The sequence below is a fragment of the Lycium barbarum genome, chromosome 2 (assembly GCF_019175385.1).
Source record: "Lycium barbarum isolate Lr01 chromosome 2, ASM1917538v2, whole genome shotgun sequence".
NCBI lineage: Eukaryota > Viridiplantae > Streptophyta > Magnoliopsida > Solanales > Solanaceae > Lycium > Lycium barbarum.
The window spans coordinates 7,725,163-7,751,138 of NC_083338.1; the positions used below are offsets into that span (position 1 = coordinate 7,725,163).

Consider the following 25,976-nt stretch of genomic DNA (forward strand, 5'->3'; position numbering starts at 1 on the left):
ATCCTGCTAGCCCCAGAAAACTACGTACCTCAGTAGGTGTCGTAGGTCTAGGCCAAGTCTTTACGGCCTCAATCTTCTGCGAGTCTACCCGAATACCATCAGCTCCAACAATATGCCCCAGAAATGCTACTGAAGTCAACCAGAATTCACATTTAGAGAACTTAGCATTTAATTTCTGATGCTGGAGGACCCTAAGTACTGTCCTCAAGTGATCTGCATGCTCTTCTTCCGATCGTGAATAGACCAGAATATCATCAATGAATACAATCACGAACAAGTCAAGGAATGGCTTAAACACCCGGTTCATCAAATCCATAAATACTGCTGGAGCATTGGTCAGCCCAAAGGACATCACTTTAAACTCGTAATGCCCATATCGGGTCCTGAATGCAGTCTTCGGAATGTCTGCCTCCTTTACTCGCACCTGGTGATAACCCGACCGCAAGTATATCTTCGAGAAACACTTAGTACCCTACAACTGGTCAAATAGATCATCGATCCTGGGGAGGGAATATCTGTTCTTTATTGTTACTTTGTTCAGCTGCCTATAATCAATACACATTCGCAGCGACCCGTCTTTCTTCCTTACAAATAATACCGGTGCTTCCCATGGTGATGTACTGGGCCTGATGAAGCCTTTCTCTAATAAATCTCTCAATTGCTCCTTCAATTCTTTCAATTCTGCAGGTGCCATTCTGTAAGGAGGAATAGATATGGGCTGAGTGTCTGGCAATACGTCTATAGTGAACTCTATCTCACGCTCAGGAGGAAGACCTGAAAGTTCATCTGGAAATACATCTGGAAATTCATTGACTATCGGGACAGACTGAAGAGTCGGTACTTCTGCTTTCAAGTCATGCACCCGAACCAGATGATAAATATAGCCCTTTCTAACCATCTTCCTTGCCTTGAGGTATGAAATAAACTTACCCCTCGGCGATGCTGTATTCCCCCTCCATTCTATAATTGGTTCCCATGGGAACTGAAACCGAACTACTTTGTCTCTGCAATCAACGTTAGCATAACAAGAAGCTAACCAGTCCATCCCCATAATAACATCGAACTCAGTCATATCTAGCTCTATTAAATCTGCCTTGGTGCAACGATTACATAAGACCACCGAACAATTTCTATAAACTTGTTTTGCCATAACAGAATCCCCTACTGGTGTAGCTACCTCGAATGGTTCTATAAATTCAGATTTTATCCCAATTTTACTAGCAACAAAGGGAGAAATATATGATAATGTGGAGCCTGGGTCTATCAATGCATATACATCTCGGGAGAAGATCGATAGTATACCTGTAACCACATTTGTCGACGCCTCCTGATCATGTCTGCTAGCTAAAGCATATATGCAGTTCGAAGGACCGCTAGAATTAGAAACTCCGCCACGACCTGCTGGTGTCGGAATACCTTGCCCCATAGGGCGCATAGCCACCGAAGAGAATGAACCAGCAACTGATCCAGTAGGCTGAGCTGCACCCCCTGAACCACTCCCAAATCGACACTCCCTCATAGTATGGCCTTGACGGCCGCAAGAGAAACAAGCACCAGTAATGAGACGGCATTCCCCTGGATGACGCCTGCCACATCGAGGACACTGAGGTATAGGTGGCCTCATCTGGCCTGAATTCCTGTGCATCTGAAAACCTGAAGTCATTGAGATTTGACTAGCTCCCGAATACCCCGTGCTATCAAACCTCCTACCAGTAAATCGTGGAAGTGCACTCCGTGCCGGCTGGGAAGGATATCTACTATGCTGCTGTTGGGGCTGCCCGCCCCGAAACTCACCAAACGAATACCCAGCTGATCTAACTCTCTTATGCTGACCCCTGTCATGCTCCCTATCAAGTCGACGCCCTCTATGTCGATCCTCGACCCCTTGTGCATATGCCTGCACTCGAGCGATGTCCATACCGGGCTGAGAAGCCATTGCCATACAGCTATCAATCAAGTAATGATCCAGCCCCATCACGTAACGATGCACCTTATCAGCCATGTCAGCTACAATAGTGGGCGCCTACCTAGCCAGTGAATCAAATTCGAGACTATAACCTTGAACACTTCTGCCATTCTGTCTCAGGTGTAGAAATCTGTCAACTCTGGCTCGCCTCATCTCCGGAGGCAGAAAATGTCCCAGAAAGGCCTCCACGAACTCGTCCCATACTGCTGGTAGAGCATCCTCACCCCTGGACAACTCCCAGGACTCATACCAATTAACCGCTACATCACGCAATCGATATGAAGCCAATTCAACCGACTCAGTCTCGGAAGCTCTAATTATCCGCAACGTACGCAACATCTGTCGAATAAAATCCTGTGGATCCTTTGCGGGCTTTGACCCATAGAACTCTGGGGGTTAAAAGTCAAGAAATCACGGACCCTCAAACTATCATGTTTGTCCGCATGATCACCTCCAAATCCGTGTCTGCGAGCCTGCCCCGACACTAACCTGGTCAATAACTGTACTGCGTCCCTCATGGCTCTATCCTCCGCCCCTAGCTGGGGAGCTGGAGACTCGGGTGCTGGGACCCTAGGAGCTGGTGGTGGAGCCGTCTCCTGATCTGCAGCTGCTGCTGCCCTAGGCTCCTCTGGTAACGGTGGTGTAGCGGAGCTCGCTGACTGGAGCCTAATCTCAGGCGCAGATTGGGCATAAGCCCTAGTAATCCTCCGGGTCTGACTGGTCTCTCCAGCTACTGACTTGCCCTTCTGGGCGGCTGTCGCCTTCTTTGGAGGCATCACTGTAAACATAACAATCCGTTAGGGAGGAATTATCCTGATAATACAGCTCGATCGCACGATCTAGAATACGAAGGAAAGATGACATCCTAAATGTCCTGTAGCTTCCTGTTTATAAATGTGGTACATAACACATCGATAAACAAGACTCTACTAGACACAGTCTGTAGACACTCCGAGGATGAACCGCTCTGATACCACTTTTGTCACAGCCCAACCCCGTAAGCCGTGACTAGTGCCCGAGTTGGACACTCATATCACCTGTTAACTATAATCATCTACAGCCAGCATATCAAGAACTTATTTCTATATAGAGGCAAGACGTTATTTTAAAGCTATCACATATATGCATATCAAAACCACTCGTCTCCTGAGGAGTTACAACTTTCAACAGTTTATATCGCACATAAGCCGGCAAGGCTACCATTATACACAGCTCCCACAACAAATATATATATATATATATATATATATATATATATATATATATATATATATATATATATATATATATATATATATATATATATATATATATACGCAAGCCGACAAGGCTGCCACTACACACAACATCCCAAACATATATATATACGCAAGCCGATAAGGCTGCCACTACGAATGGGTACGTTTCTGTCACACCCTCATCTTGATAGGGCATGACGGGCACCCGACTCTCATTAGAGTCGAGCGAACCCTTAGACATTCGCTCTATTAAAACCTGTCATTTCAAAAACTTTGAAGAACATAAAATTTTCCAAATAGAAATCATTATGTCTATAACGGTTATGAAAAATTTCAATCAATAAGTACTTTAGACCAATCTAAATCATCGAAAATACATACTCTTTTAAAATTCATAAATGACTCAACTGATATCACTTTGTCGACATCTCGACAAACATACCACAGGACATTGTCTGCAGAAGTCTCTAAGGAGTAAACTGAACACTATGAGTCAGGACAGGGCTCTGACATACCCGTAATCATACGTATCTATACATGACTCAGCACAGCTCCAGAATGAGGTGGAACTTGCCAATCCCAGCTGACGTCCAAGCATCCTAGCTATATACTTAACCTGCCAAACAATTTGGGGCTGCGGGCATGAACGCAGCGTCCCCAGGCAAAAGGACGTCAGCACGGACAATGTACTGAGTATGTAAAGTGGTAACAAATCATAATCATAATTTGATTTAGGAGAGAAGAAATCACAATCTAACTCAATACCTGCAGCCTTCGCTGGAAGAAACATAAACATATACACGAAGTCTCCAAAACAATCTTTAAGTAAATGATGCAATCTAACACACATTCTTTAAGTAAATAATGCAATCTAACACACATGCCGCTTCCGACATATTAACAAAATGGTACCTTCGGACAGCCACTTCCGGCTAGTTTCACAATAGTCCCTTCGGACGGCCGCTTCCGGCATAATAATGATGGCCCCTTCGGGCAGCCGCTTCCGGCTTAATAATGATGATGGCCCCTTCGGGCAGCCGCTTCCGGCTTAATAATGATGATGGCCCCTTCGGGCAGCCGCTTCCGGCTTAATAATGATGGCCCCTTCGGGCATGCCGCTTCCGGCATAATAATAATGATCCTGGCCCCTTCGGGCATGCCTCTTCCGGCATAATAATAATGATATGGAAAGTAAACATAAGTCGTAAATGAAATGAAATAGTAAAATCTCGCACCCCCTTTGGAGTGGTTTTCAAATCTAAATAGTAAAATCTCGCACCCCCTTCGGAGTGGTTTTGAAAATCTAACTTTATGTTTCCTTTAGTATAAAACTAATTTCCTCGAAATCATTAGTAAAACCTTATACACATTTCAACTGGCACCTTATGGGTGTTCCCTTCGGAACAGAATAGGAGTACAATATCAATAAACCATCACAAGAAACATTTAGACCTTCCTCTTCTAAGAATGGAATCATATGGAGTACTTATAGAATGAATAACAACAAGTATCATGCCAAAATGAAAGAAGGAATAGCCTTAACATACCTTTACCGCTTATTCGCGAATCCTTTTCGCCTCGTTGCTCTTTTAGCCTATTTATATAAAGTAACGTTGTCGTTAGTAACTACATTTTCTGGTTCACAATTCCATAGCCCATTCCTTATAGAACTTATCTGTTAGTTCACATATTTTCGTTTTATTGCTTTCTATTATCTAAACACTTGACGAAAATCGGGCAGCACCTGCCCTATATATTCGCCTATCCCGAATTTTCAATTACTCTCCTGTTGACACAGAAATACCAACAACAATATATATGCACAACCATATCTTCAATTCTTTTTAATTCAACAAGAACAACAACATATCAAAACAGCCCCCAACCATAACATAAAGATGCCCGAAATTCTACCGAACACCTACAATACACCAAGCAGCCCACATACACTACTTATACACTATTTCATGCAATCTTTTCAGCAAATTTAATGAAATACTACAGCAGCTACACCACAACTGCATCATCTATCCATATGCAAGTAAACCACATTATTATCATTATAATCCCTACAACAACCCACAACAAATTTAACTCCAACTCTAACCATTAAATTCCTTCATTCTCATCACATAATCCATGATAACAACAACAATAATCATATGAACATAATCATACCCTCAATCCTTTCAATTCAGCAAGGATAACAACATGTCCATAAAACAACACAACTTTAAATTTAACCATTTAATTCCTCCATAATGCTACTAAAATCAATTCATAATTCTTACTCAAAACACTCCCCTTACACGGCTCAATTTATAATTCAACATCAACATACATAACCTTTTACTTTTAACACATAATTCACAACAATAATAACAACAACCACAATCAAACCAATTTCTAACTTAAACAACTTCAATTCTGTCCATTTCAACACCAACACTTAATCATGCAATTTTCTTACTTCCAATTCCACTTCATACAATTTTAATATTTCCATTACCACACCATTAATCCAACTATACCATAAAGTGAGAAGATCTTACCTTAATTTAATCGGAGCAAATTCTACACTCGATTGCACCAATTGCACCGCCTCTTCTTTCTTCAATTTAAATCCTAACTTGCCGCTTCCTTTGGGACATTTAAATCACCTTGGAGATTTAATCAAATTTTTTTTTAACAAGGCTGGCCGTGAACAGTGCGCCGCCGTGAATTGTGGCATCGTGAACAGTGGCGCGTAAACAGTGGATGAATTTTGTGAATGAAAATGGTGTATTATGAGTCATCTTATGGCTATATATATATATAGCCCATAACATTGACACATGTCCCACTAATTTACTTGGTTAAATTTAATTAATCAATATGTGCCACTTAATAACTTAATCATAGTTAAATAAATCCCTAATCTCCATTAATATTTTCATACTAGTTGAAACTTATAAACACTCGTGCACTAATTAAAATTGAGAATTAAAAGTTCCTATTACATATCCCAAAATAATCCCATCCTTAACTTATGTCGATTAACTTATGAATAATTTGACGTATAAAAATACGGGGTATAACATCCTTCCCCCCTTTAGAACATTCGTCCTCGAATGTTAAACTGGTCCTGAACTCCCAATACTTACTCAAGTGTTCTCTTATTTAATTATGCTCCTCACGTGCCTCTTTCATTGGTCGAATCGCTTTAATCCATTATAACGTACTCCAGGTCTTTACATAGTCATTCCTGTAATATTTCTTCTTTCTGTTACTTCCCGAGATAATAATTCCACGTCATTGCCTTCACCCTTCTCTTACTTCGCAGTCCGTTGTCAGTTGTATTGCGAGCTCTTCCGTTTAAATCTTACTTTCTTCCTTGAGCGCTTAGTCTTAACTTGACTCCTTCTCTTCCTATGTTCGCTTTCACTTTCGTTACCACTTGACTTTTATTCTGAACTTTCCCTATAGAACTTTGTAAGTCTTTCTTATTTTACATTTGCTTTCCCGTTTCACACTAATCACATCATATCCTCTAGTTACTTCCTTGCTAGGCTTCACTCACTTCTATAACAATCCTTATGGTATTCACATTACATCTTGTTTGTAATCCATCCTATAACATAACACTTCTTAATCTTATTCGCGATTCTTACAATGTTTTAATTATATCCTGCGGACTAGGCGTACCTAACCCTTCACCTTTTTCTAATTGATCTTGCCCTATCGGTATCAACTTTCAAGGTACATCATGAACCTATATTTCATTCTTTTTTTTTCTTATTCCTGGGAAAATTTGGGCAGAGTTTCCTCTGTATTTCTTACTATCCCAGAACCTGCACGCAGGAAATACCAGCAATGCCTCACAGGGCCAACATATATAAACATATATCATATCGTATCACAGCCACACAGGGCTCCCAATTTCCAGAAAAAGTATAAAGGTGTCGGGACTTACCTCACATATCGCACCTTGAGACGTACCTGATCTTCTTACTATCTGTTCTGTTGTACTTTTCTATCCACATTCTCTTTCATCCTCCAATCTCACATTTCAATCATATTCCAATATTCTTACCTTATCTGACACGCCTCTTTCATACCATAACTTACTTGTGTATTGTGTAGCTTCCAATATCATCGGTTGCTTTCTTTTGTCGATATCATTTTTTTGCTGAAATCAAATGTTAGTATAAGGAATTTCATTTCCTATGACTCGGCTCTATCGCTCGATCTTAGATATGAAGGAAAGAATGACACCCTATTAATGTCTCGTAGCCTCCTGTTTATAGATGTGGTGCACAACACACCGATAAACAAGACTCTACTAGACACGGCTTTGCAGACAACCCCTAGGACGACCTGCTCTGATACCACTTTGTCACACCCTCATCTTGATAGGGCATGACGGGCACCCGACTCTCATCAGAGTCGAGCGAACCCTTAGACATTCGCTCTATTAAAACCTGTCATTTCAAAAACTTTGAAGAACATAAAATTTTCCAAATAGAAATCATTATGTCTATAACGGTTATGACAAATTTCAATCAATAAGTACTTTAGACCAATCTAAATCATCGAAAATACATACTCTTTTAAAATCCATAAATGACTCAACTGATATCACTTTGTCGACATTCTCGACAAACATACCACAGGACACTGTCTGCAGAAGTCTCTAAGGATTAAACTGAACACTATGAGTCAGGACAGGGCCCTGACATACCCGCAATCATACGTATCTATACATGACTCAGCACAGCTCCAGAATGAGGTGGAACTTTCCAATCCCAGCTGATGTCCAAGCATCTAGCTATATACTTAACCTGCCAAACAATCTGGGCTGCTGGCATGAACGCAGCGTCCCCAGGCAAAAGGACATCAGCACGGACAATGTACTGAGTATGTAAGGTGGTAACAAATCATAATCATAATTTGATTTAGGAGAGAAGAAATCACAATCTAACTCAATACCTGCAGCCTTCGCTGGAAGAAACATAAACATATACACGAAGTCTCCAAAACAATCTTTAAGTAAATGATGCAATCTAACACACATTCTTTAAGTAAATAATGCAATCTAACACACATGCCGCTTCTTACATATTAACAAAATGGTCCCTTTGGACAGCCGCTTCCGGCTAGTATCACAATAGTCCCTTCGGACGGCCGCTTCCGGCATAATAATGATGGCCCTTTCGGGCAGCCGCTTCCGGCTTAATAATGATGATGGCCCCTTCGGGCAGCCGTTTCCGGCATAATAATGATGGCCCCTTCGGGCATGCCGCTTCTGGCATAATAATAATGATCCTGGCCCCTTCGGGCATGCCGCTTCTGGCATAATAATAATGATATGGAAAGTAAACATAAGTCGTAAATGAAATGAAATAGTAAAATCTCGTTTAGCTTCCAAATCTCCTGATCTTCTAACTATCTGTTCTGTTGTACTTTTCTATCCACATTCTCTTTCATCCTCCAATCTCACATTTCAATCATATTCCAATATTCTTACCTTATCCGACACGCCTCTTTCGTACCATAACTTACTTGTGTATTGTGTAGCTTCCAATATCATCGGTTGCTTTCTTTTGTCGATATCATTCTTTTGCTGAAATCAAATGTTAGTATAAGGAATTTCATTTCCTACGACTGGGATCTATCGCCCGATCTTAGATATGAAGGAAAGAATGACACCCTATTAATGTCTCGTAGCCTCCTGTTTATAGATGTGGTGCACAACACACCGATAAACAAGACTCTACTAGACACGGCTATGCAGACAACCCCTAGGACGACCTGCTCTGATACCACTTTGTCACACCCTCATCTTGATAGGGCATGACGGGCACCCGACTCTCATCAGAGTCGAGCGAACCCTTAGACATTCGCTCTATTAAAACCTGTCATTTCAAAAACTTTGAAGAACATAAAATTTTCCAAATAGAAATCATTATGTCTATAACGGTAATGAAAAATTTCAATCAATAAGTACTTTAGACCAATCTAAATCATCGAAAATACATACTCTTTTAAAATCCATAAATGACTCAACTGATATCACTTTGTCGACATCTCGACAAACATACCACAGGACACTATCTGCAGAAGTCTCTAAGGAGTAAACTGAACACTATGAGTCAGGACAGGGCCCTGACATATCCGTAATCATACGTATCTATACATGACTCAGCACAACTCCAGAATGAGGTGGAACTTGCCAATCCCAGCTGACGTCCAAGCATCTAGCTATATACTTAACCTGCCAAAAAATCTGGGGCTGCGGGCATGAACGCAGTGTCCCCAGGCAAAAGGACGTCAGCACGGACAATGTACTGAGTATGTAAGGTGGTAACAAATCATAATCATAATTTGATTTAGGAGAGAAGAAATCACAATCTAACTCAATACCTGCAGCCTTCGCTGGAAGAAACATAAACATATACACGAAGTCTCCAAAACAATCTTTAAGTAAATGATGCAATCTAACACACATTCTTTAAGTAAATAATGCAATCTAACACACATGCCGCTTCCGACATATTAACAAAATGGTCCCTTCGGATAGCCGCTTCCGGCTAGTATCACAATAGTCCCTTCGGACGGCCGCTTCCGGCATAATAATGATGGCCCCTTCGGGCAGCCGCTTCCGGCTTAATAATGATGATGGCCCCTTCGGGAAGCCGCTTCCGGCTTAATAATGATGATGGCCCCTTCGGGCAGCCGCTTCCGGCTTAATAATGATGGCCCCTTCGGGCATGCCGCTTCCGGCATAATAATAATGTTATGGAAAGTAAACATAAGTCGTAAATGAAATGAAATAGTAAAATCTCGCACCCCCTTTGGAGTGGTTTTCAAAATCTAAATAGTAAAATCTCGCACCCCCTTCGGAGTGGTTTTGAAAATCTAACTTTATGTTTTCTTTAGTATAAAACTAATTTCCTCGAAATCATTAGTAAAACCTTATACACATTTCAACTGGCACCTTATGGGTGTTCCCTTCGGAACAGAATAGGAGTACAATATCAATAAACCATCACAAGAAACATTTAGACCTTCCTCTTCTAAGAATGGAATCATATGGAGTACTTATAGAATGAATAACAACAAGGATCATGCCAAAATGAAAGAAGGAATAGCCTTAACATACCTTTACCGCTTATTCGCGAATCTTTTTCGCCTCGTCGCTCTTTTAGCCTATTTATATAAAGTAACGTTGTCGTTAGTAACTACATTTTCTGGTTCACAATTCCATAGCCCATTCCTTATAGAACTTATCTGTTAGTTCACATATTTTCGTTTTATTGCTTTCTATTATCTAAAGACTTGACGAAAATCGGGCAGCACCTGCCCTATATATTCGCCTATCCCGAATTTCCAATTACTCTCCTGTTGACACAGAAATACCAACAACAATATATATGCACAACCATATCTTCAATTCTTTTTAATTCAACAAGAACAACAACATATCAAAACAGCCCCCAACCATAACATAAAGATGCCCGAAATTCTACCGAACACCTACAATACACCAAGCAGCCCACATACACTACTTATACACTATTTCATGCAATCTTTTCAGCAAATTTAATGAAATACTACAGCAGCTACACCACAACTGCATCATCTATCCATATGCAAGTAAACCACATTATTATCATTATAATCCCTACAACAACCCACAACAAATTTAACTCCAACTCTAACCATTAAATTCCTTCATTCTCATCACATAATCCATGATAACAACAACAATAATCATATGAACATAATCATACCCTCAATCCTTTCAATTCAGCAAGGATAACAACATGTCCATAAAACAACACAACTTTAAATTTAACCATTTAATTCCTCCATAATGCTACTAAAATCAATTCATAATTCTTACTCAAAACACTCCCCTTACACGGCTCAATTTATAATTCAACATCAACATACATAACCTTTTACTTTTAACACATAATTCACAACAATAATAACAACAACCACAATCAAACCAATTTCTAACTTAAACAACTTCAATTTTGTCCATTTCAACACCAACACTTAATCATGCAATTTTCTTACTTCCAATTCCACTTCATACAATTTTAATCTTTCCATTACCACACCATTAATCCAACTATACCATAAAGTGAGAAGATCTTACCTTAATTTAATCGAAGCAAATTCTACACTCACTTGCACCAATTGCACCGCCTCTTCTTTCTTCAATTTAAATCCTAACTTGTCGCTTCCTTTGGGACATTTAAATCACCTTGGAGATTTAATCAAATTTTTTTTAACAAGGCTGGCCGTGAACAGTGGCGGCCGTGAACAGTGCGCCGCCGTGAATAGTGGCATCGTGAATAGTGGCGCGTGAACAGTGGATGAATTTTGTGAATGAAAATGGTGTATTATGAGTCATCTTATGGCTATATATATATAGCCCATAACATTGACACATGTCCCACTAATTTACTTGGTTAACTTTAATTAATCAATATGTGCCACTTAATAACTTAATCATAGTTAAATAAATCCCTAATCTCCATTAATATTTTCATACTAGTTGAAACTTATAAACACTCGTGCACGAATTAAAATTGAGAATTAAAAGTTCCTATTACATATCCCAAAATAATCCCATCCTTAACTTATGTCGATTAACTTATGAATAATTTGACGTATAAAAATACGGGGTATAACAGTTCCAAGCATAAGTCATGTCCACACAACGAAACAACAACTATATACAGACCCACACATATGTCCACAGACCTCTAAGAGTAATGACAGTATCATATGACGGGACAGGGCCCCGCTGTACCCTGAACAAACACATATATATACAACAAAAGGGATTTATACCACAAACTAGGCTCCGGAACAAAGGAGCACTCCAAAGTAGCTGAATAGATATCCTAGGCTGGCGGATCTCCGAAACGAGCGTCTGTACCTGCGGGCATGAAACGCAGCCCCCCGAAGAAAGGGGGGTCAGTACGGAATATGTACTGAGCATGTAAAGCATGAAATATAGTAAATAGGATCATACGGAGACAAAGAGTGTAAGACCCTGTGCAACAACTAGAAAACCATAAGACTTACCTTTGAACATAATTCATATGTGTCAACATCATACCCATATCATTATAGAGTTTAGTAGTCATAGCTAAATAATCATTCTGTATATAACATATATAACGTGTCTCGGCCCTCTAGTGAGGGGCTCGGTAAATAAAATCATCATATACATGTACATATAACGTGTCCCGGCCCTCTAGTGAGGGACTCGGTGAATAATGATCATATGCCATCCTGGCCGCCATCCCCATATCATCATGTCATCATATCATATCATATATATATATATATATATATATATATATATATATATATATATATATAACGTGTCCCGGCCCTCTAGTGAGGGACTCGGTGAGTAATGCAGTAAATATACGCACGAAAACATGTCCTGGCCCGGGACTCAGTGAAGGATGTAACGGTAAGCACGAGTAGATTAATAAGCAACCACATACATACAAATCATCTTTTGATATTCAATAGATAAGTAAACTAATCAGCTCTCAATTATCAGGATAATAATCATATTAAGTTCTTTCTAAATGTCATTACAAACTATAACAAGGAACGTTTCAGGATTTATATACATGTATCAATTTAACATGATATAGCTTATGAAAGTCAAGTATACCTCTAATTATGCAATTCTTTTAAGAGTAGGAATTTCTATACATCATTTATTAGTCAATCATATAATAGACTCGAAACAATAGCTCGACTATCCTAAAAGTTCTAACACCAAGAACGAATAAAAATCATGAGTCATGCTTGGAATTAGAGAGAATAGAATTTCCCCAAGGCTCATATCATATCTTACTTGCATCTAGGACATGCCAAAAGAAAGAAGGGGTAGGCTTTACATACCTTTAGCGTTTAGTCGTAATACAACTCGTACACGCTGCCCGATAGTACTTTATCCTATATTAAGATATCAAGAGCTACGATTAGGCTACGAGGGAATTTAATACGTACTCTAACGTTAATAACCCCTTTCTAAACAATTAGGCGACGTTTCGTTCGTATTCAAACCAACTACTACCATTAACCAATATTGCTAGTCATGCATTCAAGTATCAACCCGAGACTATTTAAACATGACTCGAGGGAACTTCGGACAGCCCGTACATTATTCAAAGCAGCCCCCTACCCACGGCCAAAACAGCAACATAACATTACCATTTACAATTCCTTGTGTTCAACACACATCTATTAAGTTTTACAAGAATCACAACAACACATTCTTTCTTTCAATTTCATGAAATATACCAATAATCCACACGTCAAACAACATTATTTATACAATTATAAGAACTATATTGGCATCATATTAGTTCCTACAACAGCCCATAACGACTTCAATTCCTATTTCTAACCACCAATATCCTCATTCTTATTTTAGAACCCATGACAATAACAATCAACATTCAAAGTAAATTAACCCATCTTTTTGTTTCTCTAAAACAGTCCACGGTTTGGACTGTTTTTCCCACTTCACATGTACCATTTCTTTTACACCTCAACTCACATATTCACGATGCACACAATGTACCATAACGTCCATAAAAACAACAACTAAAGCATCAAGTAAATCAGTCCACTAATTCTCCTAAACCAGCCCCTACACGGCCTCAACATAACCACAACAACTTCATGATTTTCATTCGTTTATTCATACTACAACACATTCAATCCATCCTCAATACATGTACAAGAAGATTAAGCATTACTTCATATAAGCATATAGCACACGGCTCACTTTAAACTTCAACAACAACAATCCAATACCAACATGCACAATTATATACATTCAATTCACCATAAAACACATGAAAATGATCAACTCTTACCTTGAATACTTGGCCTTTCAACTTGTCCTCAATTTGTACCTTGACTTTTAACACTTGTTCTTGCTATTCCACCAACCACTACACGATATTATACACCTCCTAAGGAATTGAATTGCTTGAGAACTTGTTTTTTTTTTTGATCAATTTGAGCAACTTCATTCTCGGCCAGCTATGGCCGAGACTCTCCCTCTCTATCTCTAAATGTTCTTGGCTTTGTGAAGATGAAAATGGTTTGGTTAGTGGTGAATGAATCAGCATTTTGTTATATATATGAGTTCCATGGGTTGGACATGTGTCCCACCCAAGGTTTAAGCCAATCACATTTGGCCAACTCACAGGTGGGGCCCACACGACCTACTAAGTGCTTAATTATCATTAATTTAATCACTAATCCCACTTAGTAATCTAATCATGGTTAATTAATTCCTAATCTCCAATAATATTATTATACCAAATAAAATTTATAGGCAACTTGTGCCTTGAACAAAAATCGGGAGTTAAAAGTCTCCACCTCGTATCCTAAAATAGTCTTGTCTTTAACTTGTTGCGTTTATCTTAAAATATTCAATGTATAAAAATACGGGATATAACAACCTCACTCACAAATTCAATTGATTACCTAAATTTGGGGTAAACAGTGTCCTTTGCATATCCCCAAACATTTTCAGGTATGTTTATATTAAGTGAATTTCTGAGATGTTTGATAGAATAACAATGTGGAGCAAAAGAAAAGCGAGTATTTTTAGCTGCGATTTTGATTTAACTTATAAACAGTAACAATGATTTTTCTATTATAAGTTAATTTTAACCGATGATAACAAGTTCTTTACTACATTTAGCTTACCAAATTAGAATTCAATAAGGAAGATGTTCAAAAAGGCTTCAACGTCAGTCGTCAAAGAGCTACTGTATTAATCATCAGGTACGCAGCTGCTCTTTCCATTTCTAACATCTTATGAGATTACAATTAAATTGATTTGAGAGGAAATAAAAGAGATGTGCATGTTATGGAGAGTGATGGTGAATAAGAGGCGTTTTCGATGATTTGGAGAAGTTGTTTGATATGTTTTTGCCAAAAAAGAAAAAAACCTAATGTTAAAAATATTTTCAACTTGGTTTTTAGTCATCAATTGCAAAAAATGTTCCAATTCATGTGGAGTTAAACATTAGCAAGATAGGTGAATTCTATATATGTATATTTTCATGTGTTCCTCTCAATGAAGTTGAACTAATTTAAATCCAAGAATGGACTTCAAGATGGAATGTATGATGCAACTCAGTCAAGCATATGGTATTACTCATGAATTTTTAATTTCTTGGATATAAATGTTCTTGAATTTGTGACAATTTCATACGATTCAAATTATCGGGGGTGTTGTGTCATACTAACAGAAGTAGTTGTACTATCTACAAGACATGTTTAATTGTTTTCACTTGACTCAATCCTTGCGGTCTTGCTGGATCTCATCGTTTCCATTTTTTATTACACTTTCTCCTTCTCTTAACTGTTACAATTGAACTTTAATTTCTTAGATATGTTCTTCTTTTAGAGCCTTTAATAATTGATTCTGCTGCTAACTACGAAATACTAAACAACAAAGAGCTTATTGTACTTAACCATAGTAAATTTGCCAGAGGATTTTAAGATATATTTGTAATTTTTTATTCTGTCAGTTTTAGATTTCTTTACTTTTCATCTCATCTTCATATTATTTGATTAGAATAAAATTTTAGGGAAAAAAGATTTTTCATTTGTGAAATAAATATTTCAAGATATACACATGTATTTGATAACAAGTGCAATAGGCAATTCATGTATTAAAGTTATGCTCAGACATGCGCTCAAGATCATTTTACATTTATCTTTTTATCCAAGTATGCTAATGAAAAAAAACACAATTCATCTAAGATCTACTTCTAATTAAATGTATAAAAATCTACTACATTTACTTAAATAATAGGTCTAAGTCCATAATTTTAAAAATCTATATATAAGATAAAGCTAGGCATAAACAATCCTATGTGGTACCTCTCTATGACTTCCATTGGCATTTATCTTTTTACTTCTTTTTTTGAATTTTTCTTGCATTTTTATGCATAATCTACTAACTAAATGACTTTAAAAAGCTTGACAAAATAAATGTTGCACTAGGTTTTGCACTTAAATCTCTGGATTACAAAAAAAAAAAAAAAACAATATGGTGAGTACGTTTTACTATTTGTTTATGAATTTTACTTTGTTAGTTTCTCTTTTATCCTCTTCTAAACAAGTATGAACTAAAATTATGTTCATTGAATTGAATTTTGTAGAAAGACAACCAGTACTGCTATGGGATCATACATAACCCAACTCGGCCTTATAATATAAAGGTAAGTTATGCTCTTTGCCTCTTTCTTACGATAACAACTTATTGTGCTTCAATTCTAAAATGTTTGGAATCGGATTTATGAATGCTCACTATGCTATTTCATGTAAATCATCTAAAGAATTGTCTTAATGCTTCTATTAAAGGTAACAAAATTTTATGATCCTATATTATTATTAACGATTCCCTATTATTTGCTCCAACAACCAACTATATATTTATCTTTTACTTTATTTTATCTTGTATTATTTCTAAACTCGAATGGATTGTTTGTTGAAGTTAAACTTATACCTCAAACTGAAAAGGAAAAATAGTAATTTAAATTAGTAAAATATCACACGAGGTACCTGAAAGTTTTTATTTCTTTCCTTTCTAAAAAAAACTATATAAAAATTTCATTTTGTAGTTTTTATTTCTTCCGTCCTGTAAAAGTTACATATAAGAAATATAATTTGTAAATTCACTCATTGAATATGTCTTTCGCGCAGACAATTTCACTAGTATGTAATAAATTCAATATAAGAATGAACTCATCTAATTTGAATTATCAATCTGCATCTGCTGTAAACTATTTAAAAAGCAGGCATGAGTAGGTGAGCCCATTTTAGAAGAATATTAGGCTCTCTAATAATTCTCCATTTTATAAGTGGGACCCTACAATAATATAAACCTCTGATGAGGAATTAAATGCATAAAATTGTCATTTGACCACTTATAACGGGTTTCAAAATTCCAATAAATGACATATAGTCCCACAAATTTTTAATGCGATAATCATTTTGGTGATTGATTGATAAGTTTTGCACTTAAATCTCTTGAGTACAAAAAATATATATCAATATGGTGAGTACGTTTTACTATTTGTTTATGAATTTTACTTTGTTAATTTCTCTTTTATCCTCTTCTAAACAAGTATGAACTAAAATTATGTTCATTGAATTGAATTTTGTAGAGAGACAACCAGTATTGCTATGGGATCATACATAACCCAACTCGGCCTTATAATATAAAGGTAAGTTATGCTCTTTGCCTCTTTCTTACGATAACAACTTATTGTGCTTCAATTCGAAAATGTTTGGAATCGGATTTATGAATGCTCACTATGCTATTTCATGTAAATCATCTAAAGAATTGTCTTAATGCTTCTATTAAAGGTAACAAAATTTGATGATCCTATATTATTATTAACGATTTCCTATTATTTGTTCCAACAACCAACTATATGTTTATCTTTTACTTTATTTTATCTTGTATTATTTCTAAACTCGAATGGATTGTTTGTTGAAGTTAAACTTATACCTCAAACTGAAAAGGAAAAATAGTAATTTAAATTAGTAAAATATCACACGAGATACCTGAAAGTTTTTATTTCCTTCCTTTCTAAAAAAACTATATAAAAATTTCATTTTGTAGTTTTTATTTCTTCCGTCCTGTAAAAGTTACATATAAGAAATATAATTTGTAAATTCACCCATTGAATATGTCTTTCGCGCAGACAATTTCACTAGTATGTAATAAACTCAATATAAGAATGAACTCATCTAATTTGAATTATCAATCTGCATCTGCTGTAAACTATTTAAAGAGCAGGCATGAGTAGGTGAGCCCATTTTAGAAGAATATTAGGCTCTCTGATAATTCTCTATTTTATAAGTGGGACCCTACAATAATATAAACCTCTGATGAGGAATTAAATTCATAAAATTGCCATTTGGCCACTTATCACGGGTTTCAAAATTCCAATAAATGACATATAGTCCCACAAATTATTAATGCGATAATCATTTTGGTGATTGATTGATAAGTTTTGCACTTAAATCTCTTGAGTAATAAAAAAAAAACAATATGGTGAGTACGTTTTACTATTTGTTTATGAATTTTACTTTGTTAGTTTCTCTTTTATCCTCTTCTAAACAAGTATGAACTAAAATTATGTTCATTGAATTGAATTTTGTAGAAAGACAACCAGTACTGCTATGGGATCATACATAACCCAACTCGGCCTTATCATATAAAGGTAAGTTATGCTCTTTGCCTCTTTCTTACGATAACAACTTATTGTGCTTCAATTCTAAAATGTTTGGAATCGGATTTATGAATGCTCACTATGCTATTTCATGTAAATCATCTAAAGAATTGTCTTAATGCTTCTATTAAAGGTAACAAAATTTGATGATCCTATATTATTATTAACGATTCCCTATTATTTGCTCCAACAACCAACTATATATTTATCTTTTACTTTATTTTATCTTGTATTATTTCTAAACTCGAATGGATTGTTTGTTGAAGTTAAACTTATACCTCAAACTGAAAAGGAAAAATAGTAATTTAAATTAGTAAAATATCACACGAGGTACCTGAAAGTTTTTATTTCCTTCCTTTCTAAAAAAAAACTATATAAAAATTTCATTTTGTAGTTTTTATTTCTTTCGTCCTGTAAAAGTTACATATAAGAAATATAATTTGTAAATTCACTCATTGAATATGTCTTTCGCGCAGACAATTTCACTAGTATGTAATAAATTCAATATAAGAATGAACTCATCTAATTTGAATTATCAATCTGCATCTGCTGTAAACTATTTAAAGAGCAGGCATGAGTAGGTGAGCCCATTTTAGAAGAATATTAGGCTCTCTGATAATTCTCTATTTTATAAGTGGGACCCTACAATAATATAAACCTCTGATGAGGAATTAAATGCATAAAATTGCCATTTGACCACTTATCACGGCTTTCAAAATTCCAATAAATGACATATAGTCCCACAAATTATTAATGGGATAATCATTTTGGTGATTGATTGATAAGTTTTGCACTTAAATCTCTTGAGTACAAAAAAAAAAAAACAATATGTTGAGTACGTTTTACTATTTGTTTATGAATTTTACTTTGTTAGTTTCTCTTTTATCCTCTTCTAAACAAGCATGAACTAAAATTATGTTCATTGAATTGAATTTTGTAGAAAGACAACCAGTACTGCTATGGGATCATACATAACCCAACTCAGCCTTATAATATAAAGGTAAGTTATGCTCTTTGCCTCTTTCTTACGATAACAACTTATTGTGCTTCAATTCTAAAATGTTTGGAATCGGATTTATGAATGCTCACTATGCTATTTCATGTAAATCATCTAAAGAATTGTCTTAATGCTTCTATTAAAGGTAACAAAATTTGATGATCCTATATTATTATTAACGATTTCCTATTATTTGCTCCACCAACCAACTATATGTTTATCTTTTACTTTATTTTATCTTGTATTATTCCTAAACTCGAATGGATTGTTTGTTGAAGTTAAACTTATACCTCAAATTGAAAAGGAAAAATAGTAATTTAAATTAGTAAAATATCACACGAGGTACCTGAAAGTTTTTATTTCCTTCCTTTCTAAAAATACTATATAAAAATTTCATTTTGTAGTTTTTATTTCTTCCTTCCTGTAAAAGTTACATTTAAGAAATATAATTTGTAAATTCACTCATTGAATATGTCTTTCGCAAAGACAATTTCACTAGTATGTAATAAATTCAATACAAGAATGAATTTATCTAATTTGAATTATCAATCTGCATTTGCTGTAAACTATTTAAAGAGCAGGCATGAGCAGGTGAGCCCATTTTAAAAGAATAGTAGGCTCTCTGATAATTCTTCATTTTATAAGTGGGACCCTACAATAATATAAACCTCTGATGAGGAATTAAATGCATAAAATTGCCATTTGACCACTTATCACGGCTTTCAAAATTCCAATAAATGACTTATAGTCCCACAAATTATTACTGCGATAATCATTTTGGTACTCATAAATATAAAGAGCTACCAATAAGTTTCAGAATTTGGACCTTTAATTTGGGCATCAAAACTGCATAGTATCTATGTATCCAAAGGCTAAAGACATGCTTTTCAAAATGTCTCAAGTCAAAGAAATTCACTGTAGTGTGTGTGTCTCCCTCTCTCCCTCTCCCTCTCTCTCTCTCTCTCTCTCTAAATATATATATATATATATATCACCATCATCATATTATATTAAAAGTGAAAAGATTCTAAGTCCAAATTGGATTACGAAAATGTCCATTAAAAATTAATGGACCATTTTACCCTGCACAAAATTTCCTTCTACTAATGAATAATTAAAGCTCCAATGAAAAACCGGATAAGTGGAAACAATTGTTTCATCTTCCATTCATTATGGTAGGCGGTTGTTGTGCAAACGTTTTAAAATTTTAAAATATCTCCATTTCATATTTCTTTCATTTATTTGATCTTTGAGCTTCCACCGTTAAAATTCTATATTCATGTATAGTCTTTTAATATTCTTTTTTATACTTTATAAAAGTAGAGTCAAGTCATGGCCCACATGTCCATTAGCTCGTCAATTACCAAATGACTTTAGACTAATTCTACAGAAATCTCCCAACTTTAAGAGTGGGCCACAATGGAAACACCCTTTTAATTCATTGGTATACTTCATGGACGATGAGACATTGACTTGTTGACTTCCAAGTGTTCTAATTCTACCCGTATTTGACAAGTTGGAAATAAATTCCATTGACCCACAAGTCTTATTATAATGATTCTCTGCAGCATAAAACTTTGTCCTGCACAAGTTCTTCACAAACCAAAACCATCAACTGAATTCTTTTAGCCATGATGATGGTTCCCAAAATATTTTCTTTCCTTCAGTTTTCCACTCTCTTATATCTCTTCATAGTTACTTCTGCTTCCACTGAGGAAGAAACTGTTCTCCTCAAATGGAAAGCAACTCTCCTAAACCAGAATCATTCCTTATTGGCTTCTTGGACATTAAGTACTGATGCATGCAGGAATTGGTATGGAGTTAAATGCTTACATGGTAGGGTAAACATGTTGAATATTACAAATGCTAGTGTCATTGGCACACTCTATGATTTTCCATTTTCATCAATCCCTTTTCTTGAATTCGTTGATCTTAGCATGAACCAACTCTCTGGTACCATCCCACCAGAAATTGGAAAGCTCACTAATCTTGTCTATCTTGACTTGTCGGTGAACAATCTTTTTAGTGGTTCAATTCCAATTACTCTAGGTGCCTTAACTGAACTCAAAATATTGTACCTTCATCATAACCAACTTTCTGGTCCCATTCCTAGTGAATTGGGGAGTTTGAAAAACCTCAGTGATTTGGAATTATCCAATAATCAGCTTACTGGTTCAATTCCAATTACTCTAGGTGACTTAACTGAACTCAAAATATTGTACCTTCATCATAACCAACTTTCTGGTCCCATTCCTAGTGAATTGGGGAATTTGAAAAACCTCAGTGATTTGGAATTATCCAATAATCAGTTTACTGGTTCAGTTCCAATTACTCTAGGTGACTTAACTGAACTCAAAATATTGTACCTTCATCATAACCAACTTTCTGGTCCCATTCCTAGTGAATTGCGGAGTTTGAAAAACCTCAGTGATTTGGAATTATCCAATAATCAGCTTACTGGTTCAATTTCAATTACTCTAGGTGCCTTAACTGAACTCAAAATATTGTACCTTCATCATAACCAACTTTCTGGTCCCATTCCTAGTGAATTGGGGAGTTTGAAAAACCTCAGTGATTTGGAATTATCCAATAATCAGCTTACTGGTTCAATTCCAATTACTCTAGGTGACTTAACTGAGCTCAAAATTCTGCAACTTTTCTCTAACCAACTTTCTGGTCCCATTCCTAGTGAGTTGGGGAATTTGAAAAACCTTACTGAGCTGGATTTATCAGATAATCAACTTACTGGTTCAATTCCAATTACTCTAGGTGACTTAACTGAACTCAAAATATTGTACCTTCATCATAACCAACTTTCTGGTCCCATTCGTAGTGAATTGCGGAGTTTGAAAAACCTCAGTGATTTGGAATTATCCAATAATCAGCTTACTGGTTCAATTCCAATTACTCTAGGTGCCTTAACTGAACTCAAAATATTGTACCTTCATCATAACCAACTTTCTGGTCCCATTCCTAGTGAATTGGGGAGTTTGAAAAACCTCAGTGATTTGGAATTATCCAATAATCAGCTTACTGGTTCAATTCCAATTACTCTAGGTGACTTAACTGAGCTCAAAATTCTGCAACTTTTCTCTAACCAACTTTCTGGTCCCATTCCTAGTGAGTTGGGGAATTTGAAAAACCTTACTGAGCTGGATTTATCAGATAATCAACTTACTGGTTCAATTCCAATTACTCTAGGCGACTTAAGTGAGCTAAAAAATTTGTCCCTTTTTTCTAACCAACTTTCCAGTTCCATTCCTAGTGAGTTGGGGAATTTGAAAAACCTCAATAATCTGAAATTATCCTATAATCAGCTTAGTGGTTCAATTCCAATTACTCTAGGTGACTTAACTGAACTCAAAATATTGTACCTTCATCATAACCAACTTTCTGGTCCCATTCCTAGTGAATTGGGGAGTTTGAAAAACCTCAGTTATTTGGAATTATCCAATAATCAGCTTACTGGTTCAATTCCAATTACTCTAGGTGACTTAACTGAGCTCAAAATTCTGCAACTTTTCTCTAACCAACTTTCTAGTCCCATTCCTAGTGAGTTGGGGAATTTGAAAAACCTTACTGAGCTGGATTTATCAGATAATCAACTTACTGGTTCAATTCCAATTACTCTAGGTAACTTAACTGAACTCAAAATATTGAACCTTCGTCATAACCAACTTTTTGGTCCCATTCCTAGTGAATTGGGTAATTTGAAAAACCTTACCAAGTTGGAGTTATCTGAAAATCAACTTTCAGGCCATTTGCCAGACCAGCTTTGCCAAGGTGGGAAACTTGAGAACTTCACGGTGGCTAGCAACAAGCTAACAGGTCCAATACCAAGTAGCTTGAGGAAGTGTTCTAGTTTCAAAAGGGTTCACTTTAATAACAACAGTTTCACTGGGAATTTATCTGAAATTTTTGGCATCTATCCAGAGCTTCAGTTCATTGATTTGAGTGACAATGATTTTCATGGTGAACTCGGCAACAATTGGGGGAAATGCAAGAATTTGACTGATTTGTGGGTAGCCAGAAATAACATTAGTGGTAGCACACCACCAACGATTGGAAATGTCAAAGGGCTTCTTGGACTTGATCTTTCATCGAATCATTTGATTGGGCAGATTCCTAAGGAACTTGGAGATTTAACCTCTCTGGTTAAGTTTTTTGTGCACAACAACAACATTTCTGGCAATATACTCGGGGAACTTGGGTCACTGACAAAACTAGAGTTCCTTGATCTATCAGGTAATAGATTGAATGGGTCGATCCCAATTTTTTTAGGAGATTACGTGCACTTGATTCTGTTGAACCTGAGCAACAACAAATTTGGGGAGAAAATTCCAATGGAGATAGGGAGGATAACTCAGCTTAATGCACTTGATTTGAGCCATAATCATCTTATTGGAGAAATACCCCCTTATCTAGCCAATTTGAAGAGCTTGGTAAGCTTAAATCTTTCCCACAATGGCCTCTCTGGCCATATTCTTGAAGAACTTGAAAGTTTGACTGGTTTGCTAGATGCCGCGTTGTCATATAATGAGTTGGAAGGTCCAATCCCTAATAATAAAGCTTTTATCAATGCCTCCTTGGAGGGCAATAAAGGTCTTTGCGGCAATGTAACAGGACTCCATCCTTGCGAAAGGCCATCTTCTGTGGTGAAGAAGCAGTCAGTAGCGAAGAGACATAAACTCATCCTCATCACTGTACTTCCTATTATGGGAGCACTAGTACTACTCTGTGCTTTCATTGGTGTTCTCTTTATGTGTGATAAAAGAAGGAAAGATAGAGACCTTGAAAGACGTGATGATGGTTGGATTTCGATATCCATGTTAGATGGAAAGACATTGTACAGAGATATCTTAAACGCCACAGAGGAGTTTGATGCTACATTTTGCATCGGGCAAGGAGGGCATGGAAGCGTTTACAAGGTAAACCTTCCATCATTAGGGAATATAGCTGTGAAGAGACTTCATTCTTCATTTGAGAATACACATCCCAAAAGCTTTATGAATGAAGTAAGGGCATTAATTGGGATTAAGCACCGGAACATCGTGAACCTCTACGGCTATTGTTCGAATGCACAAAACTCGTTGTTGGTTTACGAGTATGTGGAGAGGGGGAGTTTGTCTAGTATTTTGAGCAATGAAGTTGAGTCCAAGAAATTGGATTGGCTTAAAAGGGTGAATATCATCAAAGGTGTTGCTTATGCTTTATCTTACTTGCACCAGGATTGTTCACCATCGATTGTTCATCGAGACATATCAAACAGTAACGTTTTGCTTGATTCTGAGTATGCAGCTCGTGTTTCAGATTTTGGCATAGCTAAGCTTCTCAAGCCAGACTCATCCAATTGCACTACACTTGCAGGCACGTATGGTTATGTTGCACCTGGTAAGGTCTAACTTTATTTATTATCCTTGTTTTGAAACTTCATGAACTATAGCCAAACACACCCTACATTTTTTTTATCTCATTTACACGTTTAAATTGTTATAACTTTTGGAAATTGTATTGTTTCAGAGCTTGCATATACAATGAAGGTTACACAAATGTGTGATGTCTATAGCTTTGGAGTATTAGTATTGGAGATAATCAAAGGAAAGCATCTTGGGGAATACATTACTGTGCTAGCAAATTCGTCGACTAGAGATCATGTGCAGCTTAGCGATTTGCTAGACGAACGCCTTCCGTATCCTGAAGATAGAGAAAAAGAGGTTTTGTTTTTTATCATCAAGCTAGCAAGTTCTTGTTTGCTTGAAACTCCAAAATCAAGGCCAACAATGCACTTCATCTCTAATAGGTTATCATCAATGAATCAACGTCCACCCACTCATGTAAGGCGAGCTATATAATCCTTGATATTTGAGGTGTCTTTGTATGAAAATGAATAATCTTTGAAACCAAGTAGTTGTGAAGTAATTTATTTTGATGATAGTATGATACGTTCCATGCCAAAATTATTACTGGGACTAGTATTATCGTATTGTCAGGGTGCTTATCTAGTTTATTGTATTGAGTGTTTAATGTAGAAGGTAATTTTTCCTTGTGCCAAAAACTAATGAAAACAAGCTTCATGTTTGCTAAGTATTGATGTCATAGTGGGATTTCCTTGCATAATTCTTATAGCTCATGAAATATCTCAAACCCAAATACTTCTAAGATATGATTAACACTGCAATGCTTGCCAAAAATGATAGTATATATTTTAAAGATGAAAGTAGAGAGGATAATATATGAAACTAACATCTCAATAAACATGTATGCAGAGATGCCTCTTGTAAAATACTGGAGATATTTCACGTGAGTTAATAGAGAAATAAATTTCTTTGAGTTTCATCTGCACTTCTTAAATAAGTTTAGAGTCGGAGTTTTGCTAACTTGTATTCCTCTGGGAGCTAGGAAATGTCAGAATAGGGGAATTTTGGTATTGTATAAAATTTCTTATGGGAACGAATAATGGCTTCAAGCCAAGCGAC

General features: G+C 36.3%; 1 protein-coding gene across 1 annotated transcript; it reads left to right on the forward strand.

The window, feature by feature from the left end:
* The first annotated feature begins 21,076 nt into the window (after positions 1–21,076).
* On the forward strand, positions 21,077–25,584 carry LOC132626041 (probable leucine-rich repeat receptor-like protein kinase At1g35710). The gene is made up of 2 exons (XM_060340761.1): positions 21,077–24,891; positions 25,021–25,584. Exons 1-2 carry the CDS (start codon positions 21,132–21,134, stop codon positions 25,350–25,352), a joined length of 4,092 nt encoding a protein of 1,363 aa, XP_060196744.1. The 5' UTR covers positions 21,077–21,131; the 3' UTR covers positions 25,353–25,584.
* The last annotated feature ends 392 nt before the right edge of the window (positions 25,585–25,976 follow it).

Coding starts and splice junctions, on each gene's coding strand:
- LOC132626041 (XM_060340761.1), top strand. CDS start 21,132: ATGATGATGGTTCCCAAAATATTTTCTTTCCTTCAGTTTTCCACTCTC. Junction 24,892..25,020: donor GTATGGTTATGTTGCACCTG/GTAAGGTCTAAC, acceptor GTATTGTTTCAG/AGCTTGCATATACAATGAAG.